We start from the raw sequence: 21,360 nt of genomic DNA on the forward strand, positions 1-21,360 counted from the left end.
GCTATTCCGGACGACTCTATGATCACGTTCTCCATAGCCGATGTAAGACTTTTAAACAGGTTAACATTCACAAGGCCGCAGGGCCAGAAGGATTAACAGGAAGCGTACTTAGAGCATGCGCTGACCAGCTGACGAGTGTCTTCACTGTCATTTTCAACCGCTCTTTGGCCCAGTCTGTAATAACTACATGTTTCAATCAGACCACCATAGCCCTTTGCCCAAGAACACAAAGGTAATGTTTCTAAATGACTATCGACCTGTAGCACTCACATCTGTAGCCATGAAATGCTTTGAAAGCCTGGTCATGGCTAACATCAACAGCATCATCCCAGACACCCTGGACCCATTCCAATTCGCATACCGCCTCAACAATTCCACAGATGACGCAATCTCAATCGCACTCCACACAGCCCTTTCTCACCTGGACAAAAGGAACACCTATGTGAGAATGCTGTTCTTTGACTACAACTCTTTCAACACAATAGTGCCATCCATGCTCATCACAAACCTAAGGTCCCTGGGACTAAACACCTCTCTACAGCTGGATCCTGGACTTCCAGATGGGCCATCCCCAGGTGGTGAGGGAATTAAACAACACATTCGCTATGCTGACCCTCAACACAGGGGCCCCTCAGGGTTGCGTGTCTAGTCCCCTCTTGTACTCCCTGTTCACCCATGACTGCAAGACTCAAACAACATCATTACATTTTCAGACGACACCGCGGTGGTAGGCCTGATCACAGACGACGATGAGACAGCCTATAAAGAGGTCAGAGAACTGGCAGTGTTGTACCAGGACAACAACCTCTCCCTCAACGTCAGCAAGACAAAGAAGCTGATCGTGGACTACAGAAAACGGAGGGCCGAGCACACCCCCATTCACATCAACGAGGCTGTAGTGGAGCGGGTCGAGAGCTTCAAGTTTCTCTGTGTCCATATCAGTAAGGATCTATCATGGTCCACAAACACCAATACAGTTGTGAAGAAGGCACGACAATGCCTCTTCCCTCTCAGGAGGCTGAAAAGATTTGGCATGGGCCCTCGGATCCTCAAAGGTTCTACAGCTGCACCACTGACAGCATCTTGACTGGCTGCATCACCGCTTGGTAAGGCAACTACTTGACATCTGACCACAAGGCGCTACAGAGGGTAGTGAGTACGGCCCAGTACATCCCTGGGGCTGAACTCCCTGCCACCCAGGACCTCTATACCAGGCGGTGTCAGAGGAACGCCCAAGTCAAAGACTGTTCTCTCTGCTACCACACGGCAAGAGGTACTGATGGTCTGGAACCAACAAGACCCTGAACCGGTTCTACCGCCAAGCCATAAAACTGCTAAATAGTTAGTTAAATAGTTCACCAATAGCTACCCAAACTATCTGCATTGACCCTTATTTGACTCATCAGATACACTGCTGCTACTGTGTATTATCTGTCACTTTATACCTCGTACCCCTGCACATCGACTAGGTACTCGTACCCTGTGTATATAGCCAAGTTATCGTTACTCATGGTGTATTTATTATTACGTGCTTTATTTTCTACAATTTCTCTATTTTCTTTCCCTCTGCATTGTTGGGAAGGGCGAGGTAAGCATATTAATGTTATCTAAACCTGTTCTTAATTTATTTATTTCACCTTTATTTAACCAGGTAGGCTAGAACAAGTTCTCATTTACAACTGCGACCTGGCCAAGATCAAGCAAAGCAGTGTGACAGACAACAACACAGAGTTACACATGGAGTAAACAATAAAACAAGCCAATAACACCATAAACAAGTAAATGACACAGTAGAAAAAAATATATACAGTGTGTGCAAAAGGCATGAGGAGGTAGGCAATAAATAGGCCATAGGAGCGAATAATTACAATTTAGCAGATCTACCTGTTGATAAACCTGTTGTTTACGAGGCATGATTTTTTATTTGAAAATACACTCAAATGAAATGACTGAAGCAGTGTCTTGTTTAACTGATCCTTTGAACTTGCCTTGGGATACAGTGGACTACCATATCTTTCTTGTCGCAGAAGTAGGCAATGCTTCAGATTACCTTTCTGAACGTCTTCCTTCCTGCCTTCACAGAAGTCATATCATGACAAATTTAGCTGATTTCTCGCATGAGGTGTTTGACAAATGACATTTGCTTTTTGGATGTAACATTTTCTATATTCATACCTAGAGAAAGACAAGGCAAAGCTGTCTATTATAAGCCTGCTAAGATAACTCATATGCCCACATAACCCTAAAATGTTAAAACATATATATGCCCACAAAACAAATCAAATAAATACCTATATTTCCATCAAGCTAATACTGTGTGTCCATGATAGAGTGAAAAAGGGCAATACCCCCAAGGCCTGAGTGCCTTATGATATGAAAGCAGTGAAGTCCTCTCTGTGTACAGCACAAGAGTGGAAAGCGGGCATGAGAGTGGCATGGATGGGCAGTGCCCTGCCCGAAGCATGAGGAGAAGGATGGCATGAAGATGGGGCTCGAGGGACAGTGTAAAGTCCCCTCTCTCACCCAGGGAGCGTTCATCAAGTCGGGGTTCATGCATGCCGGGGGCTGGCCAGTGTGTGGGGACCCCTGCACCGCAGCCGGCCTGTTCTGTGGACAAGAGAGAGCAATCCAGCTTTGACCACAAGGGGGAAACCAAGAGAAGAGCAAAAGTCAAAATGTTCAGGGTAAAGTTTCTCATATGGGTACATATCTAGGATCAGCTTACCCTCCCTAAATCCTAACCGTGTGGTTAGGGGAGGGATGCAAAAAAGGCCTTAGATCAGAGTCTGGGTAACTTCATCAAAAGTAAACACTCATCCAAAAGCTCCAGTCGCCTCGGGAAGAAGCTCGCCACACGCAAACGCGTGTGAAACTCAAGACAAACACCAGCCAGTGTAGCTGTGATAGGAACAAATAGACAGGGTGACGAACGCCACCATGCTCTCCAACAATTAGACCCACCACACACACACACAGTTTGGGCAGACGGTAATGGCTGGAAAATGACGGGTCAAAAGAACAAACATGATAATCAAGTTCCCATGTACGGCAGCAACATTGAATGGATGCACTCAGATTCCATCCCAAATGACATTCTATTCCTTAGTGCACTACTATTAACCAGTGCCCATAGTGCTCTGGTCAAAAGCAGTGCTCTATGGAGGGAATATGGTGTCATTTGGGATGTAACCTAAATAAGCAATTCACAACATTCAGCAGGCTCAGCATACAAAAATCCCAGTACGTGATGAACCAAAACAATAGATGAGATATCTACGACTGAGGGAACAGCATTATAGGTGGATCATGTCAGCTGCAATGCACCAGCAATCTTTGATAAGGGCCTCAAGGCAGGAAAATGGAAACTAAAGGCAACATTTTTAAGAGTTGAGGGAGAAGCCTATGTATAGGGCGGCAGGTAGCCTAGCGGTTAAGGGCGTTAGGCCAATAACCAAAAAGGTTGCTGGTTTGAATCCCAGAGCCGACTAGGTGAAAAATCTGCCGTTGTGCCCTTGAGCAAATCCCTTAACCTTAATTGTTCCTGTACGTTTCTCTGGATATAATGTCAAATGTATGCTATAAACCTAATGGTATACCGTCCTGCCCCTCACCCTGTGCAAATAACATCAAAAGCAATAGGCAAGAGAGAACTATCCCAATATATATTAATCTGCAATAAGCTAGTTACACATATCAGATTTCCCTGATTTAAGCTGCAGTCATATTTTGAAGCATTTTTCCACACGTTCCTATACAGAGGAACAAGCTGACGCCTCAAACTCTCCAATTACCCCACATCCTGTGCTAATAATCTCTCTTTATGATTAGACACTGAGCACTGTGGCCGACTGTCTAATCCACTGTCCTATTTACTCTTTTATCACTCCCTCGATCTGTCCTCAGTTTCTCTTTTTCCCTTTTCACACTACTAAGTCAAGCTAAGTTATACATCTACCATAGTTGCTGGAACCGTACTGGAAAGTCCAATTAAAAGGAAATATCAGACCCAGTACAGTTCGGGTTGACACGCTAATCTGAACATTCTCAAACTAATGCATTCCCCCCGCATAGCTTGTGTTTTGGAGGGGTAACTGTGTTAGAACGGTCAAATCGGTGGGAAGTTGCTGGTGTGGTCATTGTCATGAAGCCACACCCGTCCCACTCATGTTAGAAGTTCAGAATGAAAAAGTGTAGGCTATATACAGTAGATTTAATGGCACTCAAATTTAAAATAATTTAACTAAATAATGAGGATGTGTGTCAGCCAAATGGAGGTGTAGATTACATCTCACATTCCAGTGTTCCAACTTGTAAACAAGGCTGCATAGGATTTCTCTTAATGTGACTGCGTAGCCTTTATTTTCTCTATATCATTTATATGTATCCATACTGTAATGTATGTATCTGTATCCAGAGATAAATGTGTGTGCATGAGAGACATTGTGTGTGAATGTATTACACTAGGGTAGATTCCATTTTAAGATGCCATTATACCTTGCGTTGGCACAGTTTCATTGAACCGGCACACTTATCTCACTGCACCCTGTAATTGAATAGAACTATTCAGACAGGGCAATCAGCAGACGTCATCCCACACGGGCACTTAGTGTCTGTGCCTAACGTACCATAGCAGTGCCCACTGAAAAGTGGAAACTGGCAGTGCCATTCCTTAATGTCGGCACAGTAACATAAAATGTCCTCTATGCATCTTCATTCTATACGTTATTAAGAAGCGGCTCAGTTGGTGAGCTCGGTAATTCCAAGCGTCCTGGGTTCAATACACATACATGACTATTGCTTTGATAAAAGCTTCTGCCAAGTGGCATAAACTGCAAACGATTATATAATGGCAACATTATCATAACATCATAAATGACCTCTTCTCAAAGGAATGTACGTGTTTTTTATAGTTGTGTTTTTCGTGAGCTGATGATATCTTTCAATCTGTACACTGAGAGGACTTGAAATTGTACAGTGTCTCAAGGTTTTTTTTAAAACAACACTTCAGTTCAACTTTATACAGAGTAGAAAGGAAACAGTGAACGTAAAAGAACTGGGATGCCCACTCTCACACACACAAACACCCAAACACAGGAGAGGGACACATGTGGGAAGCCAAGGGCAGTGCCCGGATACTCTGTGCCAACATGGCCACTTTAGATGAACATAGAAAGCTGATGAACTTAGCTGCAAACACAGGGGCAGGTGTGTGTCACTATCGCTCCTGTCTGTCGCCCAAAATGGGATGTAGAGTACTGGACAGATGGTCATGGGAAAAAAAACTACGCCTAATACCACTCTGTTGCATTTCCATATGTAACACAAATTGGTTACACTTTCCATTACAGTGCCCTAATTACTGTGTCATTTCCTGTAATTGTAATTACTCATTATTACACTGAACTTATACTGTACTTAAGAGTTACTTAGGGTTAGAGTTAGTGCCTAATAAGGGTTAGGGTTAAATGAGTAATTACAATACTTTTACACTTTAATTACACAAGTAGTTACACAGTAATAACGGCACCGTAATGTAAAGTGTTACCCAGAAATCTCATTAGCTCTCAATGTATTCTGTGATTCTGTGTGCCAGTCTATTCATATTTAGGTGTCAAATGGCATTTCATTCAATCCCCTGTAGACCTATGCAGATGCAGGGATATGAAAATGTGGGGTTGGCCCATAAGCGGGCATACTTTACTTGAAGTTGTAAAGATACCATGTGACGTATATAACACATATACTACCATGCAGTTACACAGGATTGCAATGTATTGGTAGTACATGTAACCACCACACTATTGCACCACAACTACTTTTGAATGAGAATTTGGCGAGTTGTGAATCCTGGTCCTTGGGACCCAAAGGGTCGCAAATTGTTGTTTTTGCCCTAGCATTCACACACATCATTCAACTAATCCTCAAGGTTTTGATTTGAATCAGGTGTGTTAGTGCTTTAGGGCAAAAATAAAAATGTGCACCCCTTAGTGTCCCTAGGACCTCGACGAAGAAACACTGCAAGTGCAACAATATTTTGGTTACCAAAGTAGTTATGGAATAACTATATGGACATTAGGGCGAGGTAATGTGAAGTGTTACCCATTTACCTTGACTTTTTATAGTGTGTAGGCCTACATGTTCAAGCTGCCAGAATCTCTCCAAATCATTGAGAAATTATCCAGAAAGAGCAGAGCTGAGCTAAGCTGTTCCTCCCTTTCAACATGAGTCATCCTGAGCTACCATTGACAGCAGTGAGTGTGCATTCAAAAATATGCTTGCCATAGTTCTTCAAAACATTGAAACTGACACATAGTTAAAGGGATAGTTCACTCAAAAACAATCCTTGAGCATGTTGTTCATCGGTCCACTGTTAATGCAATCCCAAACAATTGTGCATGTCAGCAGTCACGTTCCCAAGATGGATCACTTTCAGTACAGAGCAAAAACTGTGATGACTTTTACATCATATGTGTTAATAACTATAGCTACATTAATAAACTCAACAAAAAAAAGAAAAGTCCCTTTTTCAAAGATAATTCGTAAAAATCCAAATAACTTCACAGATCTTCATTGTAAAGGGTTTAAACACTGTTTCCCATGCTTGTTCAATGAATCATAAACAATTAATGAACATGAACCTGTGGAACAGTCGTTAAGACACTAACAACTTACAGACGGTAGGCAATTAAGGTCACAGTTATGAAAACTTAGGACACTAAAGAGGCCTTTCTACTGACTCTGAAAAACACCAAAAGAAAGATGCCCCGGGTCCCTGCTCATCTACGTGAACGAGCCTTAGGCATGCTGCAAGGAGGCATGAGGACTGCAGATGTGGCCAGGGCAATAAATTGCCATGTCCGTACTGTGAGACGCCTAAGACAGCGCTACAGGGAGACAGGACGGACAGCTGATCATCCTCGCAGCGGCACACCATATATAACAACACCCGCACAGGATCGGTACATCCAAACATCACATCTGCGGGACAGGTACAGGATGGCAACAACAACTGCCCGAGTTACACCAGGAACACACATTCCCTCCATCAGTGCTCAGAGACTGTCTGCAATAGGCTGAGAGAGGCTGGACTGAGGGCTTGTAGGCCTGTTGTGAGGCAGGTCCTCACCAGACATCACCGGCAACAACGTCGACCTATGGGCACAAACCCAACGTCGCTGAACCAGACAGGACTGGAAAAAAGTGCTCTTCACAGACGAGTCGCAGTTTTGTCTCACCAGGGGTGATGGTCGGATTCGCGTTTATTGTCGAAGGAATGAGTGTTACACCGAGGTCTGTACTCTGGAGCGGGATCGATTTGGAGGTGGAGGATCTGTCATGGTCTGGGGCGGTGTGTCACAGCATCATCGGACTGAGCTTGTTGTCATTGCAGGCAATCTCAACGCTGTGCGTTAAAGGGAAGATATCCTCCTCCCTCATGTGGTGAGGGCTAGTGCCATTCCCCCCAGAAATGTCCAGGAACTTGCAAGTGCCTTGGTGGAAGAGTGGGGTAACATCTCACAGTATGAACTGGCAAATCTGGTGCAGTCCATGAGGAGGAGATGTGCTGCAGTACTTAATGCAGCTGGTGGCCACACCAGATACTGACTGTTACTTTTGATTTTAATCACCCCCCTTTGTTCAGGGACACATTATTCAATTTCTGTTAGCAACGTCTGTGGAAGTTGTTCAGTTTATTTCTCTGTTGTTGAATCTTGTTATGTTCATACAAATATTTACACGTTAAGTTTGCTGAAAATAAACGCAGTTGACAGTGAGAGGACGTTTCTTTTTTTAATGAGTTTAGCAATACGCCATATGGCACTATCTATAGTGTATGGCAGGATCAGTATTAAGAGGTTGTAGCGCAGACGGTTCTGTGCCATATGTACAAGGAGCCAACAAAGACCCAGCTGACTTGAAAGCTTTTAAAAATGACTAGAAGGCTAGGCATTTTCAGTTATAATATGGTTGCAGGAAGACTGCAAAATGATATTTGTCATTTTAAAAACTCATGCAATGGTTAACCGTTTGGTCTGAAATGATTAACCTTTGGTTGCATGGGGTTTGAAAATGAAAATACATCGGGATGAGGTGTGGAAGGGATTAGGTGTTTGTAAAAAACAACAACATTTTATTGGGATTCTTACCGAATGTACAGATTATACACTGTCAATACCTAACTGTACAGTTGTATTGATGATTATTTTAGTCACCAACTACACACAGATATACGTAGTTTATACAATTAAAAACACAGCAGTTTGTTAGCGTATATTTCTCATTTGGTATCAAAATATCATTATTTTCAACATATTTGCCTCCTAGATATCCTAATAGCAGGTCTATGTTTACCTCCTGGAAAGTCTCATGATGTTGCAAAACCAGATTGATGGGCAAAACACATCATCATGAGGCCTATTAATGCTCTTGCTTAATTTTGGACATCAGGAGACTAAAAGCAATATATCTTTAAAAACTTGAAAATTGACATGCTCAATTTTGTGGGACTGTAGGCTATCAAAAGTGAAAAATAACTGAAAAAAATGATTAAGTAAAATGACACTTTATGATGGCTTTTAATTTACAGAGAAGAATCTAACATTATGGCACTGTATCTTGGCATATGGGTTACTGCCAACAGACAACCAACGCACAAAAACAACAACAACGGTTGATAGCCATCAGATCTGAAACTTTGACCACAGGGCATGTTTGTACTCATTCCATATTGTTACCACAATCATAGCACTGAGACACAGTCCACGTAGCATGGTTTAGCACCGTAGCACGGTTAGCTCTGGGGTGACATTTCCCCGAGGTACAGATTTAGGATCAGCTTCCCCTCCCCCCATCCTAACCTTAACCATTAGAGGGGTGGATGCAACCTGATCCAAGATTAGGGGCAATTTCACCCTACTCGGTTCAGCCCACTGAAGTATACTTAGCGTTGCAAAGCTACCGGTAATTTACAAAAGTAAATAGGTGATCTATGTCAATCTATGGTAACTTTGGCAATGTATACTTAAATAACTTTTAAAAACTGTATTAATATATAGTATTAATTTATTATATGTGTCCATATTGTCCCTGAGTTCTAGTGGATAGACCATACAGTTTAAGAGAAAATAGTCTAATTAATGAAAACATTTTCTAATCAACAATGGCATTATTTTATATTAACTCTGCAACTCTTCCAACTATTGACTTTTTTTCACAACTACCACCAGTTTGGCACCAAAACATTTACAATAAAGATACAGTATACTGACATAGTAAACTATATAAATAAAACACCTCCAAAACAAAGGTCATGCCCTTCCCCCAACAGGTGTGATTACTACCTCTGAGGGTTTAGAGCTTGAGGAAGTCACCTCATATAAGTACTTGGGAGTATGACTAGACGGTACACTGTCTTTCTCTCAGCACGTATCAAAGCTGCAGGCTAAAGTTAAATCTAGACTTGGTTTCCTCTATCGTAATCGCTCCTCTTTCACCCTAGCTGCCAAACTAACCCTGATTCAGATGACCATCCTAGATTACGGAGATGTCATTTATAGATCGGCAGGTAAAGGTGCTCTCGAGCGGCTACATGTTCTTTACCATTCGGCCATAATATTTGGCACCAATGCTCCTTATAGGACACATCACTGCCCTCTATACTCCTCTGTAATCTGGTCATCTCTGTATACCCATCGCATGACCCACTGGTTGATGCTTATTTATAAAACCTTCTTAGGCCTCACTCCCCCCTATCTGAGATACCTACTGCAGCCCTCATCCTCCACATACAACACCCGTTCTGTCAGTCACATGCTGTTAAAGGTCCCCAAAGCACACACATCCCTGGGCATTCCTCTTTTCAGTTCGGCTGCAGCTAGCGACTGGAACGAGCTGCAACCAATACTCAAACTGGACAGATTTATCTCAATCTTTTCATCCAAAGACTCAATCATGGACAATTGTGTCAGCTTCGCGTAATGTATGGTTGTCTCTGCCTTCTTGCCCTTTGTGCTGTTGTCTGTGCCCAATAATGCTTGTACCATGTTGTGCTGCTGCCATGTTGTGTTGCTACTATGTTGTTGTCATGTTGTGTTGCTACCATGCTTTGTTGACATGTGTTGCTGCCAAGCTATGTTGTTGTCTTAGGTCTCTCTTTATGTAGTGTTGTGGTGTCTCTCTTGTTGTGATGTGTGTTTTGTCCTATATTTGTATTTTTAATCCCAGCCCCCGTCCCCGCAGGAGGCCTTTTCCCTTTTGGTAGGCCGTCTTTGTAAATAAGAATGTGTTCTTAACTGGTTTACCTAGTTAAATTAAGGTTAAATAACATTTAAATAATCTGAAGTAGCCAATACAGCCACTAGATGTCATCTGATAATTATTTTATTTTTTTATCTAACTTTAAAATGACCAAAATTCTGGTAGTTTTCTGGGAAACTTACAAAGCTTTCCAGTCATATACCCTCGCTTTGCAACCCTACATATACTACTATAACCCTGAGTGTGCTCGAGGGGTGAGAGAGAGGCCCATCTGACAGCTGGTTAAACTGTGAGGAAAATGTCCTTTTGCTTCGTAAAAAGAGGAACGCAAGACTGAATACGTAATGAGGTCCTCCGGGGAAAATGTGAGCCTATTTTTACACACAATGTTATAACTGTAACTCATTACAGAGACCCAGCACATGCACAGCCTACTCTAGGCAGACACATATGCGCTTCTCTTTGATCAATACAGCCAATTAAAAGGCAATCACTACCGAAATTCAAATTGAATGGCCGTGGAGCCCAGTCCAGGTAGGGATGGAACGAGATGTATAGATTTTCACAAGGCAGGGAAGGTTAGTGTAGAATGGATGGAGGGGTTGGGGGGATTCTTGAAACCAGTCTATCAGTTAATCTGACCACACTTTAATGGGTAGATTCTCTCTCTTTCTCTCAGAGATTGAGAGAGAGAGAGGTATTGTACTTTACAACGATGATGATGTTGTGGGACATGTGTGTACAGCATGTCAATGTGGAAAGTCAATAAACAAACATATACAACTGTTGACAAATTACATCAGACTTTAAATGTCCCTTGGTCCTACAGTATCTGACATCTTCACATGACTAGCTTGCTTTCGGCCACTTTTTCAGGTTTGCCTTGAAGCTTGCAAAGATACTGCACTCTCTCACACTGGTTGGCAGGGTGTTCCGTAATCCAGACCCTTCAAAAAGCAGTCTGGACAAATTTGTTGGACCTAAACTAAGTTGAGCATTCCCCTCTGGTTGAAGCTCTTGTCGCCTTGGTACTGTCCTTGCAATATGTAAGGAACTGCTTCAGAGGTGGTGGGGCAAGGCCATGAGTGATCTTAAACAGCAGAGGTGTCAACAAGGCATACAAAGCTGTCCAAGCTCAGTATTGTATTTATTCATGCCATCGCAGTGTTGATAAGTGTTTGTTTTGTTGTCCAGCACTTTCAGTTTGTTTACAGAGCTTTTGAAGTGGTTTTGTTGCTGGGATACTGGCTTGTGAGTGTGGTCAGGTTGTGACACTGTACGTTGTTACTCTTCGATGATGTCATACGAAAAGGTCAAAAAAGGTTTCCTATGCCTTTTCTTTTGTATGTTATCGGTGACGTGGTTGTTAGGTCTTTTGAACATCGAGACATAATATTCGTAGAAAACGTGAAGGGATGGTGTCAACTCCTGGGGCCAGTGGTGACATTGCAGCCTCTCCTGTGTGTCTAAAAGACTGACGAGAACTGACAAGTATTAAACCTGCTAACGTGATCTCACATAATCCCATGACCAGGTAGGTTACGTCCCAAATGGCATCCTATTCTCTACACAGTGAACCACTTTTGACCAGAGCCTCATTGTCTCAAAGTGGCCAAGGAAGACGTCTATAAAGATGCCTAATCTCAAGGGATTTGTCCTGCTCACACATTTCTGAACAAAATCAAACAAATGTGCCAGTACTGTATGACATGTTAGGTCTCTTCACTCAAATGCACTACATTATGCAGAGGTTTAAGAATGTTCCATGGCTGGCTGTAGGGTTGCCTGATGAGCTGTGTGCTGCTCACGTATAGGGTAACGCTGTGCTGCCCTCAGTGCACGGAGGGTCCTTCCCCGGCGTTTGCTGCACTCAGAAAGGCTCAGCTCGTGGAGACGGGATGAGACGAGAATGTGAGGTGGCATGGCCGAGGGCTGATTCTGAGCTCTGTGCGGAATTGTTTGGAAACTCCTCGCGGTCGTGTGCACTGACCCCTTTTCCGTGGCTTTATATACCAACTCATCACTACGCTAGCCCTATTTCCCGTTCTCCAAGACGTGAAGGGCGGGAGGGAGAGCAGAGTTAGGGAGGAAAAGGGAAGCGCCTGCCCTCTCCCCATACGTTTGGAGAGTACTACTTTCATTCCATTTAATAGATGCTGAATCCAATTCTTCCTGTACATAACAGCCTTCCACTGACTGTTTAATTATTCATTTTTGACCCTTGCATGCCAATAAATCTCCCAATTTAATCTCTCAAGCGACAACCAATTAAATTGCCTAAAACCTGTCCCTCTATGCTGCCATTGCTCAGCAGTTGAGGCATGTTTGTTGGAATGTGTGCGTGCGTGCATGTGTCCAAAATATGTCCAGGAGCCATTTTCTTACAAACAGCATTACAGTGAAATGGGACATTTCAAAGATACTCTACATGCGTCAATTTGGGGATTATTTAAGCTTGTAGAGACAAGGAATTTAGCTCTATAGTGAGAATGACTCTGGTCTCTCTCTCTCCCTCCCCCATCTCTGGTGCAGAGGGAGCATGGATCACTGACGCTGAGATCCGCTGTACCTTGTTAAGAGCAAATGCTCTTAGTCATGCCTCTGTGACAGGCAGCAAAAATACTAATTCAGTGACTGACATACTAGGCATCCTGCAGTCTTCCACTATAGCAAATCTTACGCTTCAATTTGTCAGGATTTGTTCTGAATAAAAAAAAAGAGAAACATGAGAAATTTGAAAGAAGTGGTGTAAAACCGTCACTGAAACATGCTGATATTGGACTCCCGCAACAAATGAGGATCCCTATGCATTCTACTTTACAAGAACCGATGGGAAGCTAAATCGATTCCTTGTTGCTTGACGTAAAGGCTGAAATACTGTTCTAGGTACAAACACATTACATCTTTAGCAAGTCCTCCCATCTAGGCACAAAGCCAGTCCTCATTACACTGCAAAGGCAGTAGTGGATAGTGGAATGAAGAGGGGGGGGGGACGTTCAGACTTTTTTCTGCAGGCATGATTCACTTTCTATGGGATCTGAATCAGCTGACAGAGCGGCCAAAGCTCTCGGGCTTGAACTGACGTGTTCTGAGTTTTTGGGAAAGAGGAACGCGAACGGGAAAAAGCAAAAGGTTAAGCAGAGAGAAGAGCAACACATAAGAGATGTACCTGCATCACCGTGTCTCGGAAAGGAGTAGCCATGACCTTTCCACTAAGATTAACAAGGAGCGACAGTAAGAGGATGCACAAACGGTGTTAAGCACTATGCACTAGCAATGCATATGCTGGAGATCTGGCTTCATTAGGTCCCGGGTAACATTAATATGGACTTTTGTCTTTGATGCTGGGCTAAAACTCAATAATCCCTCTAATGCGAAGGTTTCTTGGCTTTCGCATCCTACGAACTGTCCAATATCCCATACAAATATTTGCGCGAGCTGTGTACATCATTTAAACAATAAACTCCTATACGGGAAAATTCCATCTACTTATCCCAAACATAAAAAAAAACACTATAACACAACCAGAGCCCCACGCATCAGCATCAACTCTACTTTAACGACAAAACAAGGCACTCAACAGCCGTCAGCTGCTTACCTTGCATCCGAACATCAACGACAAGGTGTTGTTGGTGCATGCAACTTTGCAATGACAGAGCATGGGCTTGCAGTCTGGGCTTTTGACAATGGGAGACATTCCTTCAGAGGTGCGAGGCGGCCAGAGTAGCTCCAGCTCCAAGGCAGTGGAGATAAGAGATGAGGAGAAGAGGAAAGTGCACGCGCAGCTTGAGAGAGCAGCTTTACTCCTGGCTAAGCGGGAGTCTATACCCTGCACCCTCACTCACACGCTCTCTCTCACTTTCCCTCACATACACACACATTGTCTCTCCCGCTCACCCTCATATACATATACAGTATTCCCTCTCTCTCTGTCCCACCCACAGAGCCATGGCGTGTTCCCATCGCTTCTCTATCACAGTCTTTTATGCTATCCCTTTGCTCTCCACTCTATCTCTGTGTAAAGCTGCCACTCCTTCATTCTCTCTCTATCCTTGTGCCACGATCTCTTTTGAAAACTACTACACTTTTGGAATAAACTTGGTTTCCTATCAGCTTTCCTGTCATTCATTGTTTGATTGTTTTTTTTTTTAGCAGGGCTTGTACAATGCACTAATATGAATTGCATCCCATTTGCTGTGTCAGCTTATGACAAGCGATGCTATTAAGCATTAAAACACTTTCTTTAGACATTGGTTTAGCCATGATGTGTGTGAGACTCAATGTGAACTAGCAAAATGACACACAGTTCACATCACTCTTCTGATAGTGGTGGAAAGGTACTGTGTCAGGCTGCCGCAGGTAAACAGTAACCAAGTTAACTAGGGTCTGAATCGGAGTAGGAGCTGATGAAAATAAGATTTTAAATGTTTTTAATGAAATAGTAAAAAAAGAAAACAAACATTTTGGGTTAATGGGTTTGAATATTGATGACAGGTACGAAAACTGTGCATTTTCTGTGCTCTGGAAAGATTTGATTTTGACACAAATCAGGTGCATGATGCCATTCTCAAAACAAAGACGACAATAACAAACACTTTATTTATTTTGATCACCCTAGGCAGTTTCAAGGACACCCACATCAATCTCACAATCATGTAAACAGTTTTGTGTTTCGTCAGGAGACGTTAGCGCTATTATTTATCCTGCCATCTCTCATCACTACGGTATTTAAATGTGTGACAGTACAGGGGAGCTGAACACAACCCAAGCCCTGCCTGGCGGGATGCCCATGTGAGTGCGGAGGGCCAGGATTAGGGGAATTTAAGAGAGTGCTGGATCTTCTGAGGTCAAGGTGAGAATTGCGAGTTGACACTCCAGGAAGATCCCTTTGGAAATAAACAAGGAACCTCCTGCTTTCTAACCCAGACCACATATAATGACAAATGGAGGTTTATAATAACAATAACAATAATAATAACAACGTACTGTAAACGCCACTTAGCAGACGGTGTGACAGTCATGCATGCATACATTTCCATTTGGGTGGCCCCAGCGGGAATCGAACCCACTATCTTGGTATCCTATCCTGGTAACCCACTATCCATGCTACCCACTAAAGCCTGTGTGATGTTTTTGTTCGTTTTGGCGTTCGGCAAAGGCTTTTTCCGGCTGTTCCCGGACACCTTTTTTCATGAGGTAAAGTTGAAGTTCGGTAGTCGAAGTCTACGCGCCTTCGTCAGTGATTTGTCAACAGTAGGGGTGGGAACTATGGACGGGATTCTTCAATGAAATGCTTGCTGTCATTCAACGAGAGAGACAAGAGAGCACAGAAGCAGCTAGGCCCTACTGGCTGCAGCACACTACTAGTTTTCATGCACAGTTTTTCACTTGAGAACTACAGCACCAAATATCTTAGCTAGATGTAAAATTGCGCGACTAAGACCTCCTTGGCAAAAATCTCTAAATGAATTTCTTGATTTATCTAATTTTAATTATGAATATTTTAATCAAGTGCTATGGTTGTTGCTACGTTGGCTCAAGAGGGACAAACAGTAATATTGACGCTTATATTTAGCAAAGATATACACAGGATCCAACCTAAAGGAGTGTGTGTGTGTGTGTGTGTGTGTGTGTGTGTGTGTGTGTGTGGTCCTTAAAACCTTTTCCCTTTCAAGCTCTCTGTAACGAAGTAAACATGTGGCCCCCTCACTTCTGTGAGTGTTACCAACAATGACCAATAGGGGGTGCAACAAGACTGAGTTTTTGTTTGTGCTGGGCACAAGGTTGGTGCTGGATAAAGGTGTGGGCCAAGCAACTCATCAGACCTGATACTTATGGAATTACAGCATCCCTGAATAACCAGAGTCTGCCATTATAATTAGGTTTGAGGTTTTATTTATTCGCACCAAAGAAAATAAGTGAAAGACAAACAGTATAGATTTTTTAAAAATCTATTAAACAAAGCATATTCATTAGAATTGTACATGATATACTCAGTATACAAATATTGTGCATAAAATACCAGCATTATAGTGTGGTAATATAAAACAAAACCACTTAATTGAATGCTTTCTGGCATGCAAATTGTCCCTGTTGAGTGCTTCCTACTGAAATAACTGGTAAACTAGTGAATATGTAACGAGAAACTACTGATAAAAACTTGGCATAAAAGACTCCAAGTGGGGCTGAGACAGACTATTCATTCACTCAGCGAAATCTAGACTTTCGACTCACAGCCTTTTGATACCGTATACAGGTTGAAAATGGCAGATCTTGTCATTGATAAGCCCCTAAATTGGAACGCAGTGGCTGCACAATAACATGTAATGCAATGGTTACTCAGGTTGTCCGCTTCAATGCGTTGGTTTTGACTGACAGACATTATAAACTTGAGCACCGAGGCCCCCATTCCTCCCACTAATTGAGCTACTTTTGCACATTTGTTGTTTTCTGATTGGCTGAAAGGCTGTAAATCTGAAAGATGAGACGTTGAGGATTATAATAAAATAGCGCTTTGATGTCATACAAGCAAACCACACACACACACACACACACACACACACATACACACAAGTCCAAAGGTGCACTTCCCATTTCCATACTTGACAACTCATGTAATTTACAGTATCAATGTTTATGATCGCTATGTTACAATGACGACATGCGTTATACCCTGGGTTGTCCTGTACACAATGAGTCTGTCGTATTGTGAAGAACCATGCTCATAAGGTTCTAAATGGAACTGTTAGGGTGCTATAAAGAACACTTTCTGAAGGTTCTACAAAGAACAATTAAACAAAGGTTCTACAGTGGCCTATTTTGTTGCCTTACAACCTGAAATTAAAATAGATTTTTGGGGGGGTTTGTATCATTTGATTTACACAACATGCCTAACACTTTGAAGATTCACACACCTAAGGTCAAAACTTTGTAAAGCCACATTTTGCAGCAATTACAGCTCCAAGTCTCTTGGGGTACGTATGTCTCTATAAGCTTGGCACACCTAGCCACTGGGATTTTTGCCCATTCTTCAAGGCAAAACTGCTCCAGCTCCTTCAAGTTGGATGGGTTTCCTGCCGGTGTACAGCAAACTAAGTCATATCACAGATTCTCAATTGGATTGAGGTCTGGTCTTTGACTAGGCCATTCCAAGACATTTAAACGTTCCCCCTTAAACCACTCGAGTGTTGCTTTAGCAGTATGCTTAGGGTCATTGTCCTACTGGAAGGTGAACCTCTGTCCCAGTCTCAAATCTCTGGAAGACTGAAACAGGTTTCCACTCAAAAATTTCCCTGTATTTAGCGCAATCCATCATTCCTTTAATTCTGACCAGTTTCCCAGTCCCTGCCAATGAAAAACATCCCCACAGCATGATGCTGCCACCACCATGCTTCACTGGGATAGTGTTCTTGGGGTGATGAGAGGCGTTGGGTTTGTGCCAGACATAGCGTTTCCTTGATGGCCAAAAAGCTCATTTTAAGTATCATCTGACCAGAGTACCTTCTTCCATATGTTTGGGGAGTCTCCCACATGCCTTTTGGCAAACATCAAACGTGCTTGCTTATCTTTTTCTGACCACTCTTCCGTAAAGCACAGCTCTTTGCAGCTCTTTCAGAGTTATCTTTGGTCTCTTTGTTTCCTCTCTGATTAATGCCCTCCTTGCCTGGTCCGTGAGATTTGGTGAGCAGCCCTCTCGTGGTGCCATATTCTTTCCAGTTTTTAAAATTGGATTTAATGGAGCTCCGGGGGATGTTCAAAGTTTCTGATATTGTTTCTCCACAACTTTGTCCCTGACCTGTTTGGAGAGCTCCTTGGTCTTTATGGTGCCGCTTGCCTGGTGGTGCCCCTTGCTTAGTGGTGTTGCAGACTCTGGGGCCTATCAAAACAGGTGTATATATACTGAAATCATGTAACAGATCATATGACACTTAGATTGCACACAGGTGGACTTTATTTAGATAATTATGTGACGCACCACTTTTCCATATTTTTTTTTTTGTTAGAATCTTTTGAAATAAGTTATTTTTTCCTTTCACTTCACCAATTTGGACTATTTTGTGTATGTCCATTACATGAAGTCCAAATAGAAATCCATTTATATTACAGGTACAAATGCAGCAAAAAAGGAAAATGCAATGAATACTTTGGGTTCCGCTATGGTTACAACCCTTTTTGGTGCTATATAGAACACTTAATGTTTCTACAAATGACCAACAGACTGTTTCTACAAATGACCAACAGACTGTTTCTACAAATGACCAACAGACTGTTTCTACAAATGACCAACAGACTGTTTCTACAAATGACCAACAGACTGTTTCTACAAATGACCAACAGACTGTTTCTACAAATGACCAACAGATTTTTTGTTTATTCTGGTTAGTGATATCATATTGTTAAAATGTAACAGGTGTTATTGTGTAAATGCAGAAGTTGAATCAGGTATGCTAGATCTGGAACAGTTGGGGGTCCCTGAGAAGAGAATTGAGAACCACTGATTAAGTCAACAGTTCTCAATTGACACAAGGCCTTACATGAGTCTTTCTCAAGACACCGTTACTTTAATAACATGTAATTACATACACAACAGATTAGAGCAACTGGAATGACACTCACTCATGGTTGCACATGAAGAGCTGTGTGCAAACCACACCCCAAACTATTTTAATTATCACTAAAAGATTAAAGAACCCTTTTCTGAACTGCAAATACCCATTGAAGGGCTCAAAGGGTCATTACGGATCCAAATCAAAACCATCTCGCTTACCAAAGAACCCTTGAGGAACCCTCTCTTCGAAGTGTGTAGGGTCCTAGGTTAACCTTCTCCAAGGAAGACTTGCTGTCAAGGTGAAATTCGTGGCTGGCATTATTACATTATTATTAATAATAATATTGATAGATTTGGTCGACAACTCAGAATAGTTTCCTATTTATTCGAACCTACACCTTTGCTAATTCTAATTCTTCCATTCTACACTATGTGTAGATGTCCCCACACACAGATAATGTGTTGCAAGCGCTGCGCTCTACCAGCTGAGCCACACAGGACCACAGCTAGCAAAGCATGTTAATCTTAAGACCTGTCTATACTAAATCAAATCAAATTGTATGTCACAATCGCCGAATACAACAGGTGCAGACCTTACAGTGAAATGCTTATTCACAAGCCCTTACAAACCTCTTAAGAATCAACCCCCCTTTTTTTCTCCAATTTTACCCAAATCTAACTGCCTGTAGCTCAGGTCCCGAAGCAAGGATATGCATTTTCTTGGTACCATTTGCAAGGAAATAGTTAGAAGTTTGTGGAAATGTGAAAGAAATGTAGGAGAATATAATTTGGTAAATATATAATATAATTTGGTAAAAGATCATACAAAGAAAAAAAAGAAAAATATTTTTGTATTTTTTTCCCGTCTTTGAAATGCAAGAGAAAGGCCATAATGTATTATTCCAGCCCAGGTGCAATTTAGATATTGGCCTCTAGATGGCAGCAGTGTATGTGCAAAGATTAGGCTGATCCAATGAACCATTGCATTTCTGTTAAAAATGTTGTATCAAGACTACCCAAATGTGCCTAATTTGTTTATTAATAACTTTTCATGTTCAAAACTGTGCACTATCCTAAACCAATAGCATGGTATTATTTTACTGTAATAGCTACTGTAAATTTGAGAGTGCAGTTAGATTAACAAGAATTTAAGCTTTCTGCCAATATCAGACATGTCTGTGTCCTGGGAAATGTTTTTGTTACTTACAACCTCATGCTAATCGCATTAGCCTACGTTAGCTCAACCGTCCCGCAGGGGACCCACCAATTCTGAAGAAGTTTTAACCAAACATGCATTTAAGAAAATACCTAATAAAAGCAATAGATAAGAATAACAAATAATTAAAGAGCAGCAGTAAATCAAAATAGCGTGACAATATACAGGGGGTACCGGTACAGAGTCAATGTGCGGGGGCACCGGTGTAGAGGTAATTGAGGTAATATGTACATGTAGGTAAAGTTATTAGAGTTAAAGTGACTATGCATAATTAATAACAGAGAGTAGCAGCAGCGTAAAAGAGGGTGGGGGGGGCAATGCAAATAGTCTAGGTAGCTATTTGATTAGAGGTTCAGGAGTCTTATGGATTGGGGGTAGAAGCTGGTTAGAAGCCTCTTGGACCTAGACTTGGTGCTTCGGTACCGCTTACCGTCGGAGGACGAGCAGTTGCCATACCAGGCAGTGATGCAACCCATCAGGATGCTCTCGATGGTTCAGTTGTAAAACAAATGGAGAATCTGAGGACCCATGACAAATCTTTTCAGTCTCCTAAGCAGGAATAGGTTTTGTTGTGCCCTCTTCACGACTGTCTTGGTGTGCTTGGACCGTGTTAGTTTGTTGGTGATGTGGACACCAAGGAACTTGAAGCTCTCAACCTGCTCAACTACAGCCCCGTCAATGAGAATGGGGGCATGCTCGGCTCTCCTTTTCCTGTAGTCCACAATCATCTCCTTTGTCTTGATCATGTTGAGGGAGAGGTTGTTGTCCTTGCACCACACGGTCAGGTCTCTGACCTCCTCCCTATAGGCTGTCTCATCGTTGTTGGTGATTAGGCCTACCATTGTTGTGTCATCGGCAAACGGAATGATGGTTCTGGAGTCGTGCCTGGCCGTGCAGTCATGTGTGAACATGGAGTACAGGAGGGGACTGAGCATGTACCCCTGAGGGGCCCCCATGTTGAGGATCATCGTGGCAGATGTGTTGTTGCCTACCCTTACTACCTGGGGGCGTCCCGTCAAGAAGTCCAGAATACAGTTGCAGAGGGAGGTGTTTAGTCCCAGGGCCATTAGCTTAGTGATGAGCTTTGAGGGCACTATGGTGTTGAACACTGAGCTGTAGTAAATGAATAGCATTCTCACATAGGTGTTCCTTTTGTCAAGGTGTGAAAGGGCAGTATGGAGTGCAATAGAGATTGCATCATCTGTGGATCTGTTGGGGCGATATGCACATTGGAGTGGGTCTAGGGTTTCTTGGATAATGGTGTTAATGTGAGCCATGACCAGCCTTTTAAAGCATTTAATGGCTATGGGGCAATAGTCATTTAGGCAGGTTACCTTAG

General features: G+C 42.5%; 1 protein-coding gene across 1 annotated transcript in view; it reads right to left on the bottom strand.

Annotated features, from left to right (window-relative positions):
* LOC139422477 (disks large homolog 2-like) overlaps nt 1-21,360 on the bottom strand; it is a 289,501-nt gene that overhangs the window by 171,718 nt on the left and 96,423 nt on the right. The window contains exon 4 of the mRNA XM_071173643.1: nt 2,315-2,607. Coding sequence (XP_071029744.1) covers nt 2,315-2,607 — 293 coding nt within the window. The remainder of the gene's footprint in view (nt 1-2,314; nt 2,608-21,360) is intronic.

This window comes from Oncorhynchus clarkii, chromosome 12 (assembly GCF_045791955.1).
Source record: "Oncorhynchus clarkii lewisi isolate Uvic-CL-2024 chromosome 12, UVic_Ocla_1.0, whole genome shotgun sequence".
Classification (NCBI taxonomy): domain Eukaryota; kingdom Metazoa; phylum Chordata; class Actinopteri; order Salmoniformes; family Salmonidae; genus Oncorhynchus; species Oncorhynchus clarkii.